At 43.6% G+C, this 18,743-nt stretch overlaps 1 protein-coding gene and 1 non-coding gene across 4 annotated transcripts in view; one reads left to right on the forward strand and one right to left on the reverse strand.

The window, feature by feature from the left end:
• Positions 1-1,571: 1,571 nt before the first annotated feature.
• LOC130887122 (small Cajal body-specific RNA 14) lies at positions 1,572-1,706 on the reverse strand. Its single transcript, XR_009058347.1, has one exon. It is a non-coding gene; the product is annotated as a small Cajal body-specific RNA 14 (non-coding RNA).
• Positions 1,707-2,342: 636 nt separating this feature from the next.
• Cep120 (centrosomal protein 120) overlaps positions 2,343-18,743 on the forward strand; it is a 61,448-nt gene continuing 45,047 nt past the window's right edge. Inside the window, exons 1-6 of one of the 3 annotated variants that reach the window (XM_057788621.1) lie at positions 2,343-2,403; positions 2,733-2,798; positions 7,041-7,197; positions 8,747-8,861; positions 10,014-10,155; positions 15,461-15,609. In XM_057788621.1, coding sequence (XP_057644604.1) covers positions 2,750-2,798; positions 7,041-7,197; positions 8,747-8,861; positions 10,014-10,155; positions 15,461-15,609 — 612 coding nt within the window. In that variant the 5' untranslated portion in view covers positions 2,343-2,403; positions 2,733-2,749. Of the gene's footprint in view, positions 2,404-2,441; positions 2,623-2,732; positions 2,799-7,040; positions 7,198-8,746; positions 8,862-10,013; positions 10,156-15,460; positions 15,610-18,743 lie in introns of those variants that run through there. The other 2 variants (XM_057788620.1, XM_057788619.1) reach the window with 2 other exon arrangements.

Here is an 18,743-nt window from a genome sequence, read left to right on the forward strand (position 1 = left end):
GCAAACTAATGAATTCAGTACCTGTCAGTTTAAATTTGCATACTTACATGCCCCTAGTGCAATGAATCTTCCATCGTCTCATAGATACAATTTACATATGCTGTAAACATTTTCTTATGTATTTGGAGACAGTAATTGGTACTTCATAAACTCATAATAACATTTCCCCTCATGAGTTTAAGCTAACACGTGATGCTTTACGCTGGACCTGAAGCTGCTGCCGTCTAACAGAGCACGGGAATTAGATTACGGGATCACGGGTTTAGAGGATGATGGAATTACAGTCCGTTTCTAGACGGCAACTTTCAGATCACCCATTTTGTACAGTCTGTGAAAACAAAGGCATCACCACTGGGGGGACTTCACAAATGATCGTGTTGTTCAGGGAAGAAAGCCAGATGCCGAGAACTCAGACAGGGACAGTGATGGCTCAGAGAGCAGAAGCATCTGCCTGCTCGTGACCCAGGTTTGATTCCTAGGACCCACACAGTGGAAGGAGAGACTGACTTGCAGAAGCAGTCCTCTGACCTCTAAGTGTGACCCCCCCCATAACACACAACACACACAAATAAAACGTAATAAAATATTTTTTGAAAAGAGTTATTTCAAAAATTTTTCTACAAGAAAAAGGGTGTGTGTGTGTGTGTGTGTGTGTGTGTATTCCATATGTTCAGGCGTCTGAGGAAGTCAAAAGAGGTCACTGGATCCCCATCCTGCAGGAATTACCGATAGCTATGAGTTGCCTTCATAGGAGCTAAGAACTGAACTAACTCAGGTCCTCTGGAAGATCAGCAAGTACTAGATTAACCGTTCAGCCATCTCTCTATTCCCTCATCTTAGTTCATTTGATTAATTTTACAGATGTTTTACATGAGACTTTTCCGGCATTAGTGATAATCTAATCTGGGTTTTCAGCCTTGTTGGGTATCCTAAAGGAAAATAAGTGTATTGTTTGTTTTCAAATAAAAAATTATAAATCATAAAAACTGTTTTTATAGCTATAAAGTGATGAGATTATTCATGTAAAAAGATAACTATATAACGTTTGACATCACACCTATGATAGAAAAAAAACCTACTCACCTGGCCACCATATGATTCTGTCTACTTTTGATACTACTTTTTGAGATCTTTCAGAAAAGAATACAGTGCCCAGCAATGCACATGAAGTTTAGTTTTTTTGTATAAATAGCACATTTCAGAAAAACCTCTCAGGAGTCCTGAAGGGACATTAGAGACAATCTGGTCTAGCCTCCACATCCTCTTCTTTAAGGGACAAAGAAGAGAAAGACAGACATGCAGAAATAGCAACAGGGCTCAGAGATTGTTGTAACTGTTCTCCAACGGTCTTCTAGGTTTACAGAGAAGGAAAACAGCCAGAGTCAGCACACCAAGGCCCACTGCTTCCTGAGATCTCGGCTCAGCTGTTTTACTTTTTGCCCTCTTATATATATCGTGTTTTGCCTTTGATTTTTCCAAGAGAAATTCCCACAAATGTGAACACTAAACGTGTCCACGAAGGCTCCAACCCATCCAGTTTTCCAGGTTTTTTTTTTCTTTTCTCTTTTTTTTATGTATGGAGCCATCGCACAGAAAATCTGATAACTATACAGACTCTGTCGGCAGGAACCAACTGTTCTGATGTATGTGACCGTCTATGGTTGCATTGTACAACTAACAAATGCAATCATTGCCAGAACAGTAACGTCAGTTTTCCAGGTTTTAAGCTAGATAAAACTTTAAAATATGTCTAATCTTTCGTTAAAAAAAAAAAACAAACAAACCCAAATCTTGAAATTGGGAGGGGGAAATGTGGGTTTATGGCATTTCCACACGTTAACTTTCAGCCTTGATTTTGCTAATTTCCTACGTCTGGGTAGAACCTACACCTTTAAACATTCTCGCCCACGTGACAATTTTGTTTTCGTTTTGAAGAGGTATTTCTAAGGTACAGCCTATTCTGGGAGCGATTACGTCAGCGCCTGCAGTTACAGTAACTACCGTATTGACAGGACTTGCGGTCATAGGACAAATATTTAAAGAGATGCGCAAGAACAGTTTACACTCGGGTCATTAATTTTCTGTGAGTTAACATGGTCTGTTGTCTTGATGTCAGGTGCCTGAGAATGTTTGGGCATTCTTAATGTCAGGGCATTAAAAAACAAACTATCGTTTTATTTCTCAGATTAAAACTGAGCATACCGTTTACAGTATGCGGCCGTCCTACTCCTTAAAGAGAGTTTAGCTACGCAGGACCAGGAAGCATTTAGGGCAGTGGTGCGGCTGCGCAGTCTGCGGGGGTTCAACTCTCCTGCATTTCCGCAGATGACCAGCAGGCGGTGCTGCGGGCGACCGCAGTCGTATCTCCCTAGGGCTCCGGGAAAGAGCGTCAAAGGGCGGGAGGTGAGGCGGGCTGGTGGACGTTCTATCCCCGACTGCCCTGGTCTCTATCGCCCTTTGTCCTCCAGCCTCCCCCGGGCTCTGGGCCTGTGGGCCTGGTTGCTAGGCGGAAGCGGGGCGCGGTGGCGTCCGCTGCGGCTGCCCGGGCGTTTGAAAAGCGGCTTAGCAGGCGGCAAAAGGTGCCGGGGCTGTGGGCTTGTGGGGCGCGGTCACCGAGCCGGGGTAGGGCTAGGGCCTGGTCGGCTGCCCGGGGGAGCGGGGCCGGGCGTTGCGGAGGCTCTCGGGCCTGCGGGGGTCCGGCTGCGCGCCTCACGGGGTTCCCTTCCCTGCAGACCCCGCCGCCGCGACCATGGTCTCCAAATCCGACCAGCTGCTCATCGTTGTATCCATCCTAGAAGGTGAGCGGCCTCCGGTGTTTTTTTTTTTTTTTCTTTTCTTTTCTTCTCTCTCTCTCTTTTTTTTCTTTTGCAACTGCTATTTCCCGGACCTCAGCAGAGTAGTGTATGACCGCGGCTTTGTTAACCTTACGAACCCTGTCATCTCTGCTTTTGTGGTCCCCTAGGACTTGTTCAGATGCATGGAGCGAGGGCTGTTAGGCAATTGATTTAAACATCTCTCCGGGGAGCGTGAGTGCTATTAGGGATAAGTGATATTTAGCGTGACTAGCCGTAGCCTCAGAGAATGTAGAAAAAAACCGATTTCCGTCAGAAGCAGCCTGTCGATGGCTTTTATATACGAGCTAAAAGTGCGTGCAAAGCACGCTCGGTGCAGCAGGTCCTCGCTAATGCCATTCGTAAGAACTTTGCCATTGACTTGAGCACAAGCCTCGTACCATTTCCATGTATTGCCGAATCTGTTCCCGTTATGCGTCTTGATTGCGTACCTAGGACTACGGTCGGAAAGGCGCATTAAATGACCCTTACTTGTTCGTCGAGTGAATGACATTTGTTTATTGGGAACCTACTGAATGTCAGGTTCTGTGCTGGCAATGCAGGTGGCAGTAAGTCTAGATACTGAGAGAGTTAAGTGGGGAGTGTGTCACGCTGGCACGGCCTCCTCTTCTGGGGGATGTTTTCCTGAGATGACATTTATTTGGGTCTGAAAGGGATGGGTCAGAGGACCAAAGGCTGGGCGGATGGTCTGGCTGCAAAGCACACTTAAGGTGTGGGAAAAGGAGGCCTGATTTACTCTCAAACTCACCCCACAAACGTTGCTTCTGTTCAGTGTAGTTAGCTGATTGCAGCAAAGTGGAGGAGTTAGGGGCTGTTTGGTTAATTGGAATAAGCTGTCAGTACGGGAAGTCATCTTGTGAGTTTATCCACAGGTGGTGTTGGCTAGACATCGTCCCCTCCAGATAGGTCTGATGCTGTTGAGAAAAGGGAAGAAAAGCTGGGTAAAAATGGTTTATGAGTTTTGGAATAAGAAATTGACAAGAAGCTATTAAATAATAGGGACAATTGTAATTGTTCCTTCACTGCTTAAAAACGCAAGATCAAGCAGGGAGTGGTTGGCTCATGCCTTTAATCCCAGCACTCAAGTAGCTGAGGCAGGCAGATCTCTGCGAGGTTGAGGCCAGTCTGGTCTGCTAGTGAGTTCCTTCCTTCCACAAAAACAACCAACCAAGCACAAAAAGGCAAACAAATGAAAAACCAACCAACCAAACAAACAAACAAAAAAACCCAAACCCTCACAAAATAAGCACCCCCCCACAAGACCGAAATAATTTCCTTTTTCTTTTTCTTTTTTTCTTCGAGACAAGGTTTCTCTATAGCTTTGAAGCCTGTCCAGGAACTAGCTCTTGTAAACCAGGCTGGTCTTGAACTCACAGAGATCCACCCGCCTCTGCCCTCCTGAGTGCTGGGATTAAAGGTGTGTACCACCACCACCCGACCCAGAAATAATTTTCTAATTGGTTGATAGAGGCTTTTAAATTTAGTACGGGGCCTTCTCTATGAAAAAGAAATCTAGTGGTTTTCCTGCTGTTCAGGCTAGAGGGGTCTGTTTATTTGGCATGGACAGATTAGTGTTGTAAGACATGGTATGTTGGGCGGCACTGTGATCAAAACTTGATACAGAGCGTCAGTGTAGCTTTGGCAGCAGAATAGAAGTAGTGATTGAAGTGCCTTCCGCCCAATGCTTCAGATGGATGGCGACTAGGTAAGCCAGGGTAACAGGAATGGACGGGGTGGGAGGAGTGAAGCCAGAAGGCGACTGTGGTAGAGAAAGGTGAGTGTTTAGGAATATTGTCCTTGGTCACTGGAAGCCAAGGAGGTTAGAGTTGTTCTTCTGAGAGGGTTGGTGGCTGTGGTCCTAACTAAAAGGACGAGCCTGACTTGTAGGTTTTGGACCTGGAGTCAGGGATGTCGGTTAGGTTGCTACCACAAACACACCTAAAACTGGCATGTGGTCCTCTCCTCAGCTCTGGTAGTGCTTACAGTTAAGCTGGGAGCCTGGAATTCATCACCATCCTCCAAAGAATCATCAATTGTTGATTTTATTATAGGTGCTACAATCGCTCAGATGAGTCTCCACGGTGTGCCTGGCTACACACCTTCATCACCTTGTCTGTAATGATAGTCTCTGTTTCCTAAATGATTTCTTTTCTTCCAGAAGCAACTACTGCCCTGAACTTTCTGACAGTAATCTTTCTCATCCACAGATCTTGTCTTAAAACCTTTCAGAGTTCCCATAATTCTGCACTCCTAGAGTAGCAAGCGTGGGCCCTTGTGGTATGACTTCTGCCCGCCCGTTTAGGTTTCCTGTGTCCCAGGGCTCCAGTTAGATGAGCTACTTAGAATTTCTTAGTTACATTTCTAAAATGTGTGTGCTCACGGTGTCCTCGGTTCCAAGATAAGAAACAAAACAAAACAAGGCTTCTGTTGTCTTACTTTACTGTGAAAAAGGCTGTGGCCAAGGGGAGCTGGAGGGAGGAAAGAGCTTATCTCTTCTCACGCGGTCCAGTCCCAGTGTGTCATTGTGGGAATCAGAGTCTCTGGAGAAAGATGCTTGCTCCCCACGGCTTCCTCAGCGTGCTCTCTTTTATACCATCCAGGACCACCTGCCCAGGGTGATGCACCCCACATCCCAACTGTCATTAGTCAAGAAAATATCCCACGGGCTTACGCACTCCAATCTATGGAAGTGTTCTCTCAACTGAGGGTCCCTCTTCCCAGACGACTCCAGCTTCTGTCAAGTTGGCAAGAAACTAACCAGTATGGAGTTTAAATAAGAGCCTCTGGCTGACGTTTTTAAAGGACACTTTCAGACGTGTTTATTTCATTTGTATCTGGGTGAGTGTGTGCGCACATGCACACACCTGTTCATGCCTCTGGGGACACAGGCCAGCTTTGGGTCACCTCAACCACTCTACCTCTTCTCTGTAAAGCTCAGAGCCAGCGAGCCTCAGTGGTCCTATTGCCTTGCAGCTAATGTTATAGGAGCTGCGATTACAGGATGCCTGCAGGGCTTGTGACCCCAAACCCCGGGGGGCCTCGCGACTGAGCAGTGAATATGTTTGCTCTTCGCTGTTCCTGTCCCTCAGCTGCAGTCAACTGCACTCAGCTCTTTTTGTTCTTCAAAACAGAGCATTTAATTCATGACCGAGGGTTGAACTTGTCAAGGTGAACTGGATGCTGCATCAGTCTCCCTCTCGGTTCGGCTTGTGTTCTTCATGAAATCCATCCCTGCGCAGTCTCAGGCACCTCACTGATGGAGTCCTTGTACTGTTCTGTCTCTTACTCCAGTTTTACTGCCTCTTCTGGGGGTTAGGCCATGTCGGTCACAGGTTGACTTTCTAAGGCCCGTGGGTCACAGCAATGGCGCAGTGTGTGTCTTGCCGCAGTGCTTCCAAACACTGCAGTACCGTTTCCGCTTGCTTCTGCTGGGCCAGAGAGGCTTTGCTTTGGTTTGGTTTGGGCTGTCATGTCATCCAGGCTCTTCGCCTCCACTTCCCCAGTGTTGGGGCTGTCTATGTGTGCCACCAACTCATCAAATCCAGCCTTTCCTGTCCATTTCATTCCTCCACTTCCCCAGTGCTGGGGCTATCTATGAGTGCCACCAGTTCCTGTCCATTTCATTCCTCACCAAGTAGCTTTAATCGGGGTGAATAGCAGGGGGGTGGCTGTTTACTTAATAATGGTTAAAATTCCCTCCATATGATCCCCCTCACCAGACTGAAAAATCAAAGTAATCACCTCGGCACAAGATTGTTAGGGATTCTTATTTGCCGTTTACTTTCTTCCAATTTTGAAATTTTTGTTTCCACTAGACCCTTGGTTTTCTTTTTAGGGTAAGTGCCTGTTTTCTTTTTGAAGCCACTTTACCATTTGCTTTTCTACTTTCTAATGTACTCATTTGTGGGCCACAAGCATGCTGCAGGGTTTGATCACCTGTTAGAAATGCAGGCTTTCAGGCCCACTGGACCTGCCGTGCTGAGTCTGCCCTGGTCCCCAGGTGATTCATATACACGTTAGTGTTGGAGAAGAAGTGCTCAGTGCTGAGTGGCGGCTTTCCGTTTATGGAAGTAAGTGCAGGTGCATTTGTTTATGCAGTGTGCAAGCCAGCTACCTGGACACGCACCAATATTTAAAATGTGCTTTGTGATCCTGTGTGATCTGTATGTATGTGTCTTCTCTCTTCAGGCCGCCATTTCCCCAAACGTCCAAAGCATATGCTGGTGGTAGAAGCAAAGTTTGATGGAGAGCAGCTGGCTACCGATCCTGTCGACCACACTGACCAGCCCGAATTTGCTACGGAGTTAGCCTGGGAAATCGACAGGAAAGTTCTTCATCAGCACAGGTGAGGCTCCGCTCAGTTTGTGTCAGCATCTTTGTTCTTTTTATAGCTTTTAAGTACATCTTTTAACTTCCTGATTATGGTGCTCATCGTGTTTGCTGTGTGTTTGTGTGTGTTTGAGACAGGCTTGCTCTCTCTGTTTCTGCTATAAAGCACTCTGGTGAACGCCCCTTAGGGAGAAAGGGAAATCTAGACAATCCCAGGTCACATATGTCGCTATAGGGAAGACAGGGTTGCAGGATGCAGCAGCTAGTCACATGACATCAGCAGTTAAGAACAGACAGCAATGCATTAATGCCTGCATGCGTGTGCTCAGCTCACCCTCTCCACTCTTGAACAGTTCAGGATACGCTGCCTGAGGAATGGTGCCGCCCACAGTGGGTGAGTCTTCCCACCTCAGATGGATCTGAAGTGTAACATCATCTTTTCTTCAGTGAACTTTAAGACTAGAAATAGTCAAGTACAGAAGTGCTTTTATTTGTTAAATGACAAATTGTGTTTTTTTAAAGCAGTTTTTTGTTTCATTTTGTTTGTTTTTTGAGACAGGGTTTCTTTGTGTAGCCTGGCTGTCCTGGAACTAGCTCTGTAGATTAGACTGACCTCATACTCACAGATATCCACCTGCATCTGTCTCCTGAGTGCTGGGATTAAAGGTGTGTGCCACCACTACCCGGTTTAAAAATATATTTCTAAAAACTGGGCATAGTATGGTTTGTTTCTAATCCCAATAGTCTTGAGGTAAGGGCAAAAAGAGTTCAGGGCTGGCCTGGGCTACATAGAATTCTGTCTCAAAGGAAAAAAGAAAAGGAAAACCACTACCATCCAAACTCCCACAAATCATTTCAGTACCATTGAAGTCAGGACAGAAAATTGACAAAATTAACAGAATTCTTACTACTTTTATTGCTGGATTATACATTGATTTTATCTGAAGGACTATTAAATTCTTAATGAATGTTAAAATGTTGTCTTTTCCCTGGCATTCAGAATATTTGATTATGCTGCGTTCTTGTATTTGTCTTAGTACCATGTGGTATACTGCTTCAGTTATTTAGGCTAAGAATTCCTAGGTGGATTTAGTACAGAGTGGCGTTAAGCAGTGACTCCATTAGCTGAGTGATGGCAGCATCTATTCAGCTCTGTGCATGACTGGGGCAGGGCTTCCCAGATGCACAGAGCCCACACTGTCCTGTCACTGTCAGCTCACAGAGCATTGCCAAGCCTTGTTCTTCTGAACTTTAGTAGTCAGATTTTATATGTGATAGTACTGTATAAGAAAGATAACTTTTTGTCATTTTTAAACATTCATGATAATTTTTGACTTGCAGAAGGCCAAATACATCACAGATGTGTAGGAAAAATTGACCTAGTTGGTGTACAGATAAGTAGATAAAAATAATGGTTATTTTCTAGTTAAAGACTCTTTTAGAAAATACAGACTAGATAATGCTTGGCCCGACAGACATATAATCTGGATAATAAAGTTTTTTTAAGGCTGCTAGAAATGTAATATAAGAAAACTCACATACTGCTCACACACATCTTTGTATAGGTTACAGCGCACTCCTATCAAACTCCAGTGCTTTGCCTTGGACCCTCTGTCTTCTGCCAAGGAAACCGTAGGCTACATTGTTTTGGACTTAAGAACCGCTCAAGAAACAAAGCAGGTATTATGCTTTTGGCTGTGGCTTGACCATGTCTTCTGGCTGGTCTGGTCACTGGGATTTCTGAGGGTGCTGTCTTGTGGGTGGTCAGGTAGTTTAACCTACCATGTCCTCTGAGAAGGTCTTTGTTGAGAAGTATCTGCCAAGTCAATGGCTCATGAAGCACAACCTTTGGTCCTTTTCCTTGACATTTTATGCTATTTCTTAGTGGTGTTTTAGTCATTGATCTGTTGCTGTGAAGAGACACCGTGGCAACCCCCATAAAGGAAAATATCTAATCTGAGGGCTTGCTTTCAGTTTCGGAGGCTTAAGTCCATCATTACCATGATGGGAGCATGGCAGCAAGCATGGCAGGCATGGTTCTGAGGTGTAGTTGAGAGCTACTTCCTGATCCACAGACTGAGAGAAACTGGGCTTGGTGTTGGCTTTCGAAACCTTAACGCCCACTCCCAGTGACACACTCCTCCAACAAGGCCACACCTGCTCCAATAGTGTCATACCTCCTAATCCTTCTAATCCTTTAAACAGTTCAACTCCCTGGTGACTAAGTATTCAAACTTATGAGCCTGTGGATGCCACTCTTATTCAAACCACCGCGAGTAGTAACATTTTCTTTTTTCTTAATTGATATGAACAAGAAGAGACCTAATATCAGCGCTGAGCAAAGGAATTAAAGAAACAGATGACTAATTAGGCTTTTGTTACTAAAGGTTGTCGTGAGATTGGAGAATGAAGATAGACGTGTGTTGTTTTTTCCCCTGTGAAATGTTGGAATGAGAGCAAAGAAGACAGTCTGAGGGCTTCAGTATTTTTCTCAGAGGGAAACTTAGTTGCTGGCTTCCTAAATGGGATTCATTTCTTTTGAAGAAAATATGGAAAGACATTTTGTTGTGTTCTGAGACAGGGTGTTAACTTTGCAGCCTTGGATGGCCTGGAACTCAGTGTGTGGACCAGGTTAACTTAGAACTCAGACATTGGCCTTCTCTGCCTCCCGAGAGCCGGGACTAAAGGCTGCACCACCATATGCCCGGCCTGGCCTTTGTGTTTCGAGAGGTGAAAAGTACTGAAAAGGCTGTAGGGAAAGAGTGAAAACCTTAAGTAGCATGCTGAGTACTTTCCCTTTCAGTTTCACCATGCCTTCTGTTTTGTTATTAGGCACCTAAATGGTACCAGTTGCTGAGTAACAAATACACCAAGTTCAAGTCTGAGATACAGATAAGTATCACTTTGGAAACAGATACAAAGGCACAGGTGGATAGTTTTAAAGCAAAAGGAGCCCCTCCTCGGGATGGAAAAGGTTTGTCCTCTTCTGTCTCTTGTGGGTTTTTGGTTGGTTTGTTTTTGTTTTGTTTTGTTTTGTTTTGAGACAGGGTCTCAAGTAGACCAGGCTGGTCTGGACCTCACATGAAGCCGAGGCTGGCCTTATGTTTCTATCCTCCTCCCTCTGCCTCTCGATTGTTTGGGTTATAGGTGTGTGCTGGCACATGTAGTTATGTGCATCTTCCCTTAGAGACCTTCTTGCACAAGTTCCTCTGCACCAGCACTTTAGGAAGGGTGATGTCATGGGACCTGTGTGCAGGAATATAAGCTGATTTACACTGTTTATAGGCAAATATGATCTTGTGTGTAGACAGAAGTTTCTGTCCCACCTGGTCCTGCAAGTCGTTCAGTTTCAAAGAAACACACATTATATTAATTATATTAATATAATATAACTATTATATTAATATATATTAATTATAAACTGTTTGGCCTATTACTCAGGCTTATTTACTAACTAGCCCTTACAACTTAAATTAACCCATAATTCATGTCTGTGTTTAGCCATGTGGCTTGGTATCTTTTCTCAGTAAACAGTCTCATCTTGCTTCCTCTGAGTCTGAGTTGCAACAGTGTCTCTGCCTTTCCTCTCCCAGAATTCTCCCAGTCTGGTCACCCCACCTATACGTCCTGCCTGGCTACTGGTCAATCAACATTTTGTTAAACCAATATGAGTGACAAATCTTTACAGTGTACAAGAGAGCATTATCCCACAGCACTTGTGAACACGTGTAACATGTGCAAACTTGTTTACAGAGGTTAGCTCTTATTTAAAAATCTTAGAATCTGGGAAAGCTTTTGTTTCTAAACTTGAACAGAGAATTTTGTCTTTTAAAAATTGTTACTTGGATCTCTGTGAGTTCGAGACCAGCCTGGTCTACAAGAGCTAGTTCCAGGACAGGCTCCAAAACCACAGAGAAACCCTGTCTCGAAAAACCAAAAAAAAAAAAAAAAAAATTGTTACTTAGAAACATTTTCTTTCCAGGATGAGCATAGAAAAGCTCTCAACTATAGTATGTTTATTATTTAACTGTAGTCAGTGCTCTTAACCACTGAGCCATCTCTCCAGCCCCCTATTTAACTGTAGTTTAGCAAAGCCTAATACATGTTTTAAATTTAAATCTATTTATTTATTTATTTATTTATTTATTTATTTATTTATTTATTTATTTATAATCAGAATCTCACCGTGTAGCCTGGCTGGATGGAACTTGCTATGTAGACCAGGCTGGCCGCAAACCCACTGAGATCTGCCTGTCTTTGCCTCTGCCTTTGGCTCCTGAGGGCTGGGATTAGAGACATATGCTAGCACACCCGGCACCCTTATAGAGCACTTTTACCATCATAGCAGAGTTGGAGAGTGCAGAATGTTCCCTGTGTATGGACCCTCAGGATAATTCATTCACAACTCAGCACTCTGATTGTTGGTGCAGTTGATGAAATGTCATTGGTACATTCTCACCAGAAGTCAGTTTCTCTCTCTCTCTCTCTCTCTCTCTCTCTCTCTCTCTCTCTCTCTCTGTGTGTTTGTATGTTTGTATATACCATGTGTGCCTGGTGCTAGTGAAGTTAGAGGGTGTTGGATCCCCTGGAACTGGATTTACAGTTATGCTGGGAATTGAACCCTGGTCCTCTTCAAGAGCAGCCAGTGCTCTTAAGTGCGGAGCCATCTCTCCGACCTGGATTTTACTTTTGGCAGTGTCTGTTCTTTGGGTTTTAGTAACTGCATCCTAAGTCGGTGGTTCTGGTTCTGGTTATGCCACATATCCCATGAAGCCGCACTCAGAAGAGATTCACTGTTATTGGTGTCCTTTGTGCTCGGCCTGTTCACCCTTCCCTTCCCTCATGTCCCTGGTCATGTTTAGCTACATCCAGAAAACTCATGTGAAGGATACTTAGTCTCCAAAGTCCTGAAGGAAATTGGAGCTGGGCCCTTTAAGAAGTGACTCTGCTGCAGGGCTCTGCTATATGAACGACCGATTCTGTTCATGACCAATGGATTCCAGGGGAATGGGTTAGTGAGCCTTAGAGTGGGGCTGCCTTTGAAGTCGCTTCTGCTGTCACAAACTCCTTCCCAGTACTCTGCCCTACACTGCCTTAAGGACCCTGAAGAATCCCCATTAATGTCTTCCTGCCATGAGCATTGTCAGACATTTTTTTTCTAACTTCTCTAGTCTCAAGTACTGTGATCCAGTAACAGCAGATGTACTAAGACAGCTCTGATGTTTCTTGCTGTCTGTGTGGCTCTGTCTCTCATGTCATACCCTGGAATCATATTTTCTGGCACAGGAAGATAATCTGGTTTTTATCTTTTTTTTTGGATTTTTTGAGACAGGGTTTCTCCGTAGCTTTTTTTTTTTTTGGTTCCTGTCCTGGAACTAGCTCTTGTAGACCAGGCTGGCCTCAAACTCACAGAGATCCACCTGCCTCTGCCTCCCGAGTGCTGGGATTAAAGGCGTGCGCCACCACCGCCCGGCTGGTTTTTATCTTGTACTGCCTGTGTTTCGGCTCTCAGTTCAGCCATTTCTCTAAGGATCTCCACTTCCTTTTACTAAAAAAAATGTTTAGAGGTAAAAGCCCAGGTATTAGGCATGCCAGCTACTATTTTGTTATTGCTCTCAGACCCATTTTGTGGGCTAAGTTATGTAATGTGTACACATGCATTTACATACACATACACGTGCATTTGTTTGAATATGTAAATAGTCTTAGTCTGTGCTGCTGGAACAGAATAAGGACTGGGTAATTTCTCACATTTCTGAAGGCTTGGAAGGCTGCAAACATACCAGCATCTGATGGGGACTTATTGATGTTCTTCATATGACAGTCACAGGCAGGAAATGCACTCCCCTGCCAGGCCTTTTATGAACACAGCTAGTTCCATTCTTGAAGGAGCTGTCTTGACTTCTCCATCTCATTACTTTTTCAAAAGATTTGTTTATTTTTCTGTATGTGAGTGTTTGCATGCATGTATGTGTGTGAATGTTAGCTTGCATGCATGTGTGTCAGTGTTTGCACGCATGTATGTATGTGCATTGTTCTTCGTTTTCAGAAAAGTGCTTTGGATCCCCCAGAAGTGGAGTTATAGACGGTTGTGATACAGCCTGAATCCAGGTCCTCTGCAAGAACAGCCAATACTCTTAACCACTGAGCTGTCTCTTGAGGCCGAGACTGTGATTTTAATACCATTATCACAGTCATCATTAAGTTTCAATTCCTGAATTTTGGAAGAGATACACATGAACTATAACTTACATAATACCTTTTTGTATATATTTATTCATATGTTTTTAATATTGCATAGCTTGTATTCAAATTGGAACTTTTAATTCTTTTCTGTGTCATAAGATTCATCCTCATTTTTCTTTATTTCCAAACATACAGGTTGTCACCTTGATTGTGCTTTCTTTTTATTTTTCTCATGTTTTGATACAGTCTTGCAGTGTGGTATGCACTGTGTAGCTCAGGCTGGCCACAGATTTGTAGCAGTTCTGCTTCGGAGTCCCAGTGTTGGGGTTAGAGCATGAGCAGCTGTGCTCAGCTGGAGAAGCCTATTATCAGTTCTGTTTTACCTCCTGGGCTCTGTGGGCTTCTCTCACAATGACTACCTGTGTCAGAGTGCTTCGTGTGTCCAGTAGCGTGCTAAGTGCTTTGTCTCACCATGACTACCGGTGTCAGAGTGCTTCGTGTGTCCAGTAGCGTGCTAAGTGCTTTGTCTCACAATGACTACCTGTGTCAGAGTGCTTCGTGTGTCCAGTAGCGTGCTAAGTGCTTTGTCTCACCATGACTACCTATGTCAGAGTGCTTCATGTGTCCAGTAGCGTGCTAAGTGCTTTGTCTCACCATGACTACCTGTGTCAGAGTGCTTCGTGTGTCCAGTAGCGTGCTAAGTGCTTTGCTTTCAGCGTTTAATTTGATTTTCAACAACTACATAAAAGCTTTGTGGAAGGGAAAAATGAAGACTGAAGAACATACAGTTTTCTGATACAACTAAAAGACCCTGGGATTGGAATTTCAGCATTTGGCTAAGTGTCTGTGCTCTTAACCATGGGCCATTCTCAGCCAGTGCTGAGTAAACACACTCCTTTGGGGTGGGCCCCTAGAGGAGAGGCCTGCTTGCGGATGGTTTGAGAACATAGGTTTTCATGGGCCATGAGACATTGCCACGTGTGAGTGCCCACTTTCCTGTGTTCCCCAGCACTATTGCCTAATTTTAGTTTGTGACTATCTTGCTCTTTTCCTTCTTTTATCAGTTTGCAAGTTTCTCAACACTATCTAATTTTTTCGCACTGACCCGCATTTGACTGGGATGGTCTCTTCTCAAAAGTTTTTGATGGTTTTCCCATACTCTTAAAAAACAAAACCATAAAAATTATGTGAACAAACTCAGTGTGCCAAGCTCTGTCCTCATGTCTCCATAGCTCTTTCTGTAGTCAGTCCTCACTCGGGGATCTGTCTCTCCCGCCTCAGTTCTTTGTTCTTGTATTAATAGTGGGCACAGCACATGCTCGGCAGGTGTCCTGCTGGCGAGCTGTGTCCTTAGCCCAGGTTCTATATTTTTTTGTTTTAAGACATTTTCTTAGTTGCGCAGGCTGGTTTTAAACTAGCCCTGTGGCTCAGGCAGGCAGGCCTTGGATATGGAGTCCTTTTGCTCCCTCCATATCTGGGATTCTAAGCTACTTCACGAGGCTTCCTCAACCTTCATTTCTCTGGCTTTGTTAACTTGCCCGTGCTGGCTCTGCTACATACTGTCCTCTGTGTGGAGCATGCCTTCCAGTCCTGTGGTCTCTGTTCATTTACCCAGCCCTCAGCCAAGTCTAGCAGACTCTTCACTGCACAGTGCACAGTTGATAAGGAAATGAGCTGTACATTTCTTCTCTGTGTGATCCATTAAGTGACTTAAAAAACACTTTACTTCAGAATACTGTTTTTATGTACAGAAAAATAAAATTAAAGCTTCCTAGAGGAAGCCTTTTGAAATACTGTGTCCATGAAAATGGCCAATTTCTTAATTAAATAAGTAGAACAAGCTTTTAAATGTTTCTGATGGGCCAGGCACTGTGAGACGAACCTGTGATCCTAGCACACATGAGGTTGAGACAGAATGATTGTGAATTCAAGGCCATGTTAGTCTACATAATAAGTTTCGGGCCAGATTGGGTAACATAGTAAATTTTGGAACAAAACTGGGCTATATCACAAGATCTTATCTAAATATAATGAAACAAAATAGTTGTGGGAAATTACAGTCTAGTATAATTTTGTTTTTTTTGTCTGTAAAGTTCCTGCTGGCCTGTCTGGAGTCGACCCGAAGGACATTGTTGCCGTGTTGAATGAGGAGGGAGGCTACCATCAGATCGGACCAGCAGAGTATTGTACTGACCCCTTTATTCTGTCAGTGACCATAGCATTTGCCACCCAGCTGGAGCAGGTACGGCACCCTCAGATTAATGATTTTTCAGGAGTTTGAAGTCAGGTTTGGCCTCTGTGAACAGTTGTGCTCACATGTGCAAGCCCACATAGATGAACACTTCTCACACATGGTTAAATAAGTACAAAAGTCTTTTAAAATGTTTCATACTAGCAAACATTTTTTGCTATAGATTTTGATATGTTTCAATCTGTTGGCAACAGCGGAGACTGACCATCAAACAGCATTTGTACTTGTGATGAAAGGGACTTCTACATTTGGTTTTTTTTTTTAAGACACGGTTTCTCTGTGTAACTTTGGACCCTGTCCTGGAACTCATTTTGAAGACGAGGTTGGCCTCGAAGATCTGCCTGGGTTCAAAAGCGTGTGTCACCACCGCCTGGCTACATTTGCTTTGTTGAACAATAGACCTTTTTGAAGAAATTAGCAATGCCAGGAACACTTGGGTCGGGGATTGCACTTTACTTTGTTTGTATAATTACAAGCATTGGCCTATTGTCGGGCGCTAGTCAGAATCAGAGGACTTTTTTACACTCAGCAGAGTGGACAACATAAAATTTGGTTTATTCTCTTCAGCCTTTCTTACCCATCCTTAGTTACTTTTCTATTCTGTGATAAAACCGTGAGCAAGGCACCTTACAGAAGAGAGGGTTTATTTGGGTTTAAAGTCCCAGGGGAAGGAGGCCATCGAGGCAGGAGGACATGAGAGGAGTGCCGGGTCTGCTGGTAGGAAGCGGATTGGTGAGTTTTGTGCACAGGAACAGGAAAAAGGTGGTTGTGCCTGCTCCCTGGCTCCCTTGTTTCCAGTTGGGTGACTCTAAGGTGTTGAGTGTCTTCTCTCAGCACTTACTCAAAGACAGGGAGATCGCATCTAGACAAACAAGCTTGACTTTGCAGAGGCCGAGCAGCCGCTGAGGAAGGTTATGCCGAGAGCTCACAGGATCATAGAGGGCGGCTGCTTCAGGACTGGATGACTAATCGTCCTTCCTTCTTAAAGTCTTGAAAGCTTTGAATAAACCTCAGTGTCTCTGAATTCTAGAATGTTAAAGAATATCTCATTCTCTGCCTGTAGTAGAAATTACTTGGAAGTTAAATGTACTATGAAATATATAAAAGCTGCCATAAAACATTTTTATCTTTTTTTCATCAGTGAAAGAAAGTAAATACTTCTTCACCTAACTAAACTCCCTGAGGTAATCATTGTTAAGAGAAGTAGCAAGGTCCTGCAGACACTGTTCCGTTCTTACAGGCAGCCGTCGCTCAGATGGGCGCTGTCCTGCATGCTGCCCTTTCAGCATTGCTAAAGCAAGACGGAGACAAAACAAGCCATTTCTCAAGGCTTCACAGCTCGCCTGAGAAGTGGATGCTGGAGTCTGACTCCAGAATTGATGTTCTTTACAGTTTCATATCTCAGTTCATGTGACTAAAATCTTCTCGATTAAACAAATTATATTAAAATGTAGGTTAAAATAATCAGTGTACTTTTATTGAATGTTAGATTCCAATGCTGTGCTTTAATTATAAGAATTATCATTTTTAGATTTTTTTCAAGTATGAACTATATTATAACCTTAAAAATAATTTTTAGATTTATTTATTTGATACGAAAGAGTGTTTTTCCTGTGTGCATATCCGTGTACCATTTGTGTGCTTGCAACCCACTGAGGCCAGAAGAGGGCGTCAGAGTCCCTGGAATTGGGTAATGGGGAACAATCATGTGGGTGCTGAGAACTGAACCCAGGTCCTCTGAAAAGCAATGGCTCCTCTAAACCACTGAACCATCTCTCTAACCCTGTATTATAACTTTTTTAGCCTAACAGTACATTTTACTTAAGTTTGATTTCTGTGATATCTGACTGTATTTAAGGCATTTCCTATTGAGACATGAAATGTTCATAATGAATATTAAGAATTTGTTAGAAATGTTTTACATCTTGCCTGATGTGCTGGCTCATGCCTGTAATCATAGCCCTTGGGAGGCTGAGGCAAAGTTGAGACCAGCCTGGGGCTGCATGAGAACCTGAAGGGCCTCTAGCCAGCACAAGCATGGCAAACACGGCCCTGGTGGCAGGCCTCGCCCTTCTCCTCTGTTCCCCCCGCATTGTTAAAAACCATTAGATTAATCCCTAAAGCTGCCTACCAAGGTCTATTCCCTTGTTTGGTCACTTTGTTCTCTGAGACTGACTACCAAGGTCCAGCTATCAAAGTATTGAAGCCCAGCAATCAGAAGCCCCCTCTGGCTGACCTAATTAACACGCACAGTTAAAATCAGACACCCCATCCTAATGTACGGTTTCCCCTTTCCCTTTATAAATCACCGTTTGCCTGCGTGCTTTGTCTGTCCCATCTCAATTCCTCTGGGAGAAATACCCTGCTCCCCTCCCTGTTCCCTTCCGTTTCTCCCTTGTCTTCCATCTCCTATCTTTGTGTCTTATTTCATGCCCTTTGTCCCTCTGGGGTAAATCTCCTTTGTGCTGAGAACTTGTTTTAGGGTCCTGAGCTAATACCGATCCCTTCAATCTCAGGAAACAAAAGATGAGAAGGATGATGTTTTCTCTCTTATATACAAAAATACCATCTTTTAGCCACAAAAATTAGCGCTGAAAGGTGACATTCCTATTACATTATGCAGCTACCAATGGTTTGGTCTTAAAGCTGTTTCTTGTTGTTTGTTTATAAATAAAGGACATGAACTAAGATGTTAATATATTGACTAGTTTAGATTAAGGCTTTTAACATTTTCTCATTTATATAGTGGCACTTTTGCTAGAATAAGAATCAGATATAAAGTATATGATAATAAGAAAAGCTTAATTTAAAATACTTGACTCCTTTCAAAAATAACTTCTACATGTTCATGTTGAATGAAATGAGAGCCTGAAAACAAGTCTTTTGTCTCTTTGGACTTTTCTTTTGTTAAATTAATTAATTGATTATTTAGTGTCTCTCGTAGCCCATGATGGCCTCAAACTCAGTGTGCAGTTGAGGATGTCCTTGAACTCTTGACCCTCCTGCCCTCACCACCAAGTATTGGAATTACAGGCTTGCCTTACAACTTATTTGCACATTTAAAAAAATCAAGTTGGGTAACTAGGTGTAGTGACACATGTCTTTAATCCCAATATTAGGGAGGC

Source organism: Chionomys nivalis, chromosome 14 (genome assembly GCF_950005125.1).
Source record: "Chionomys nivalis chromosome 14, mChiNiv1.1, whole genome shotgun sequence".
NCBI classification, from domain to species: Eukaryota; Metazoa; Chordata; class Mammalia; order Rodentia; family Cricetidae; genus Chionomys; species Chionomys nivalis.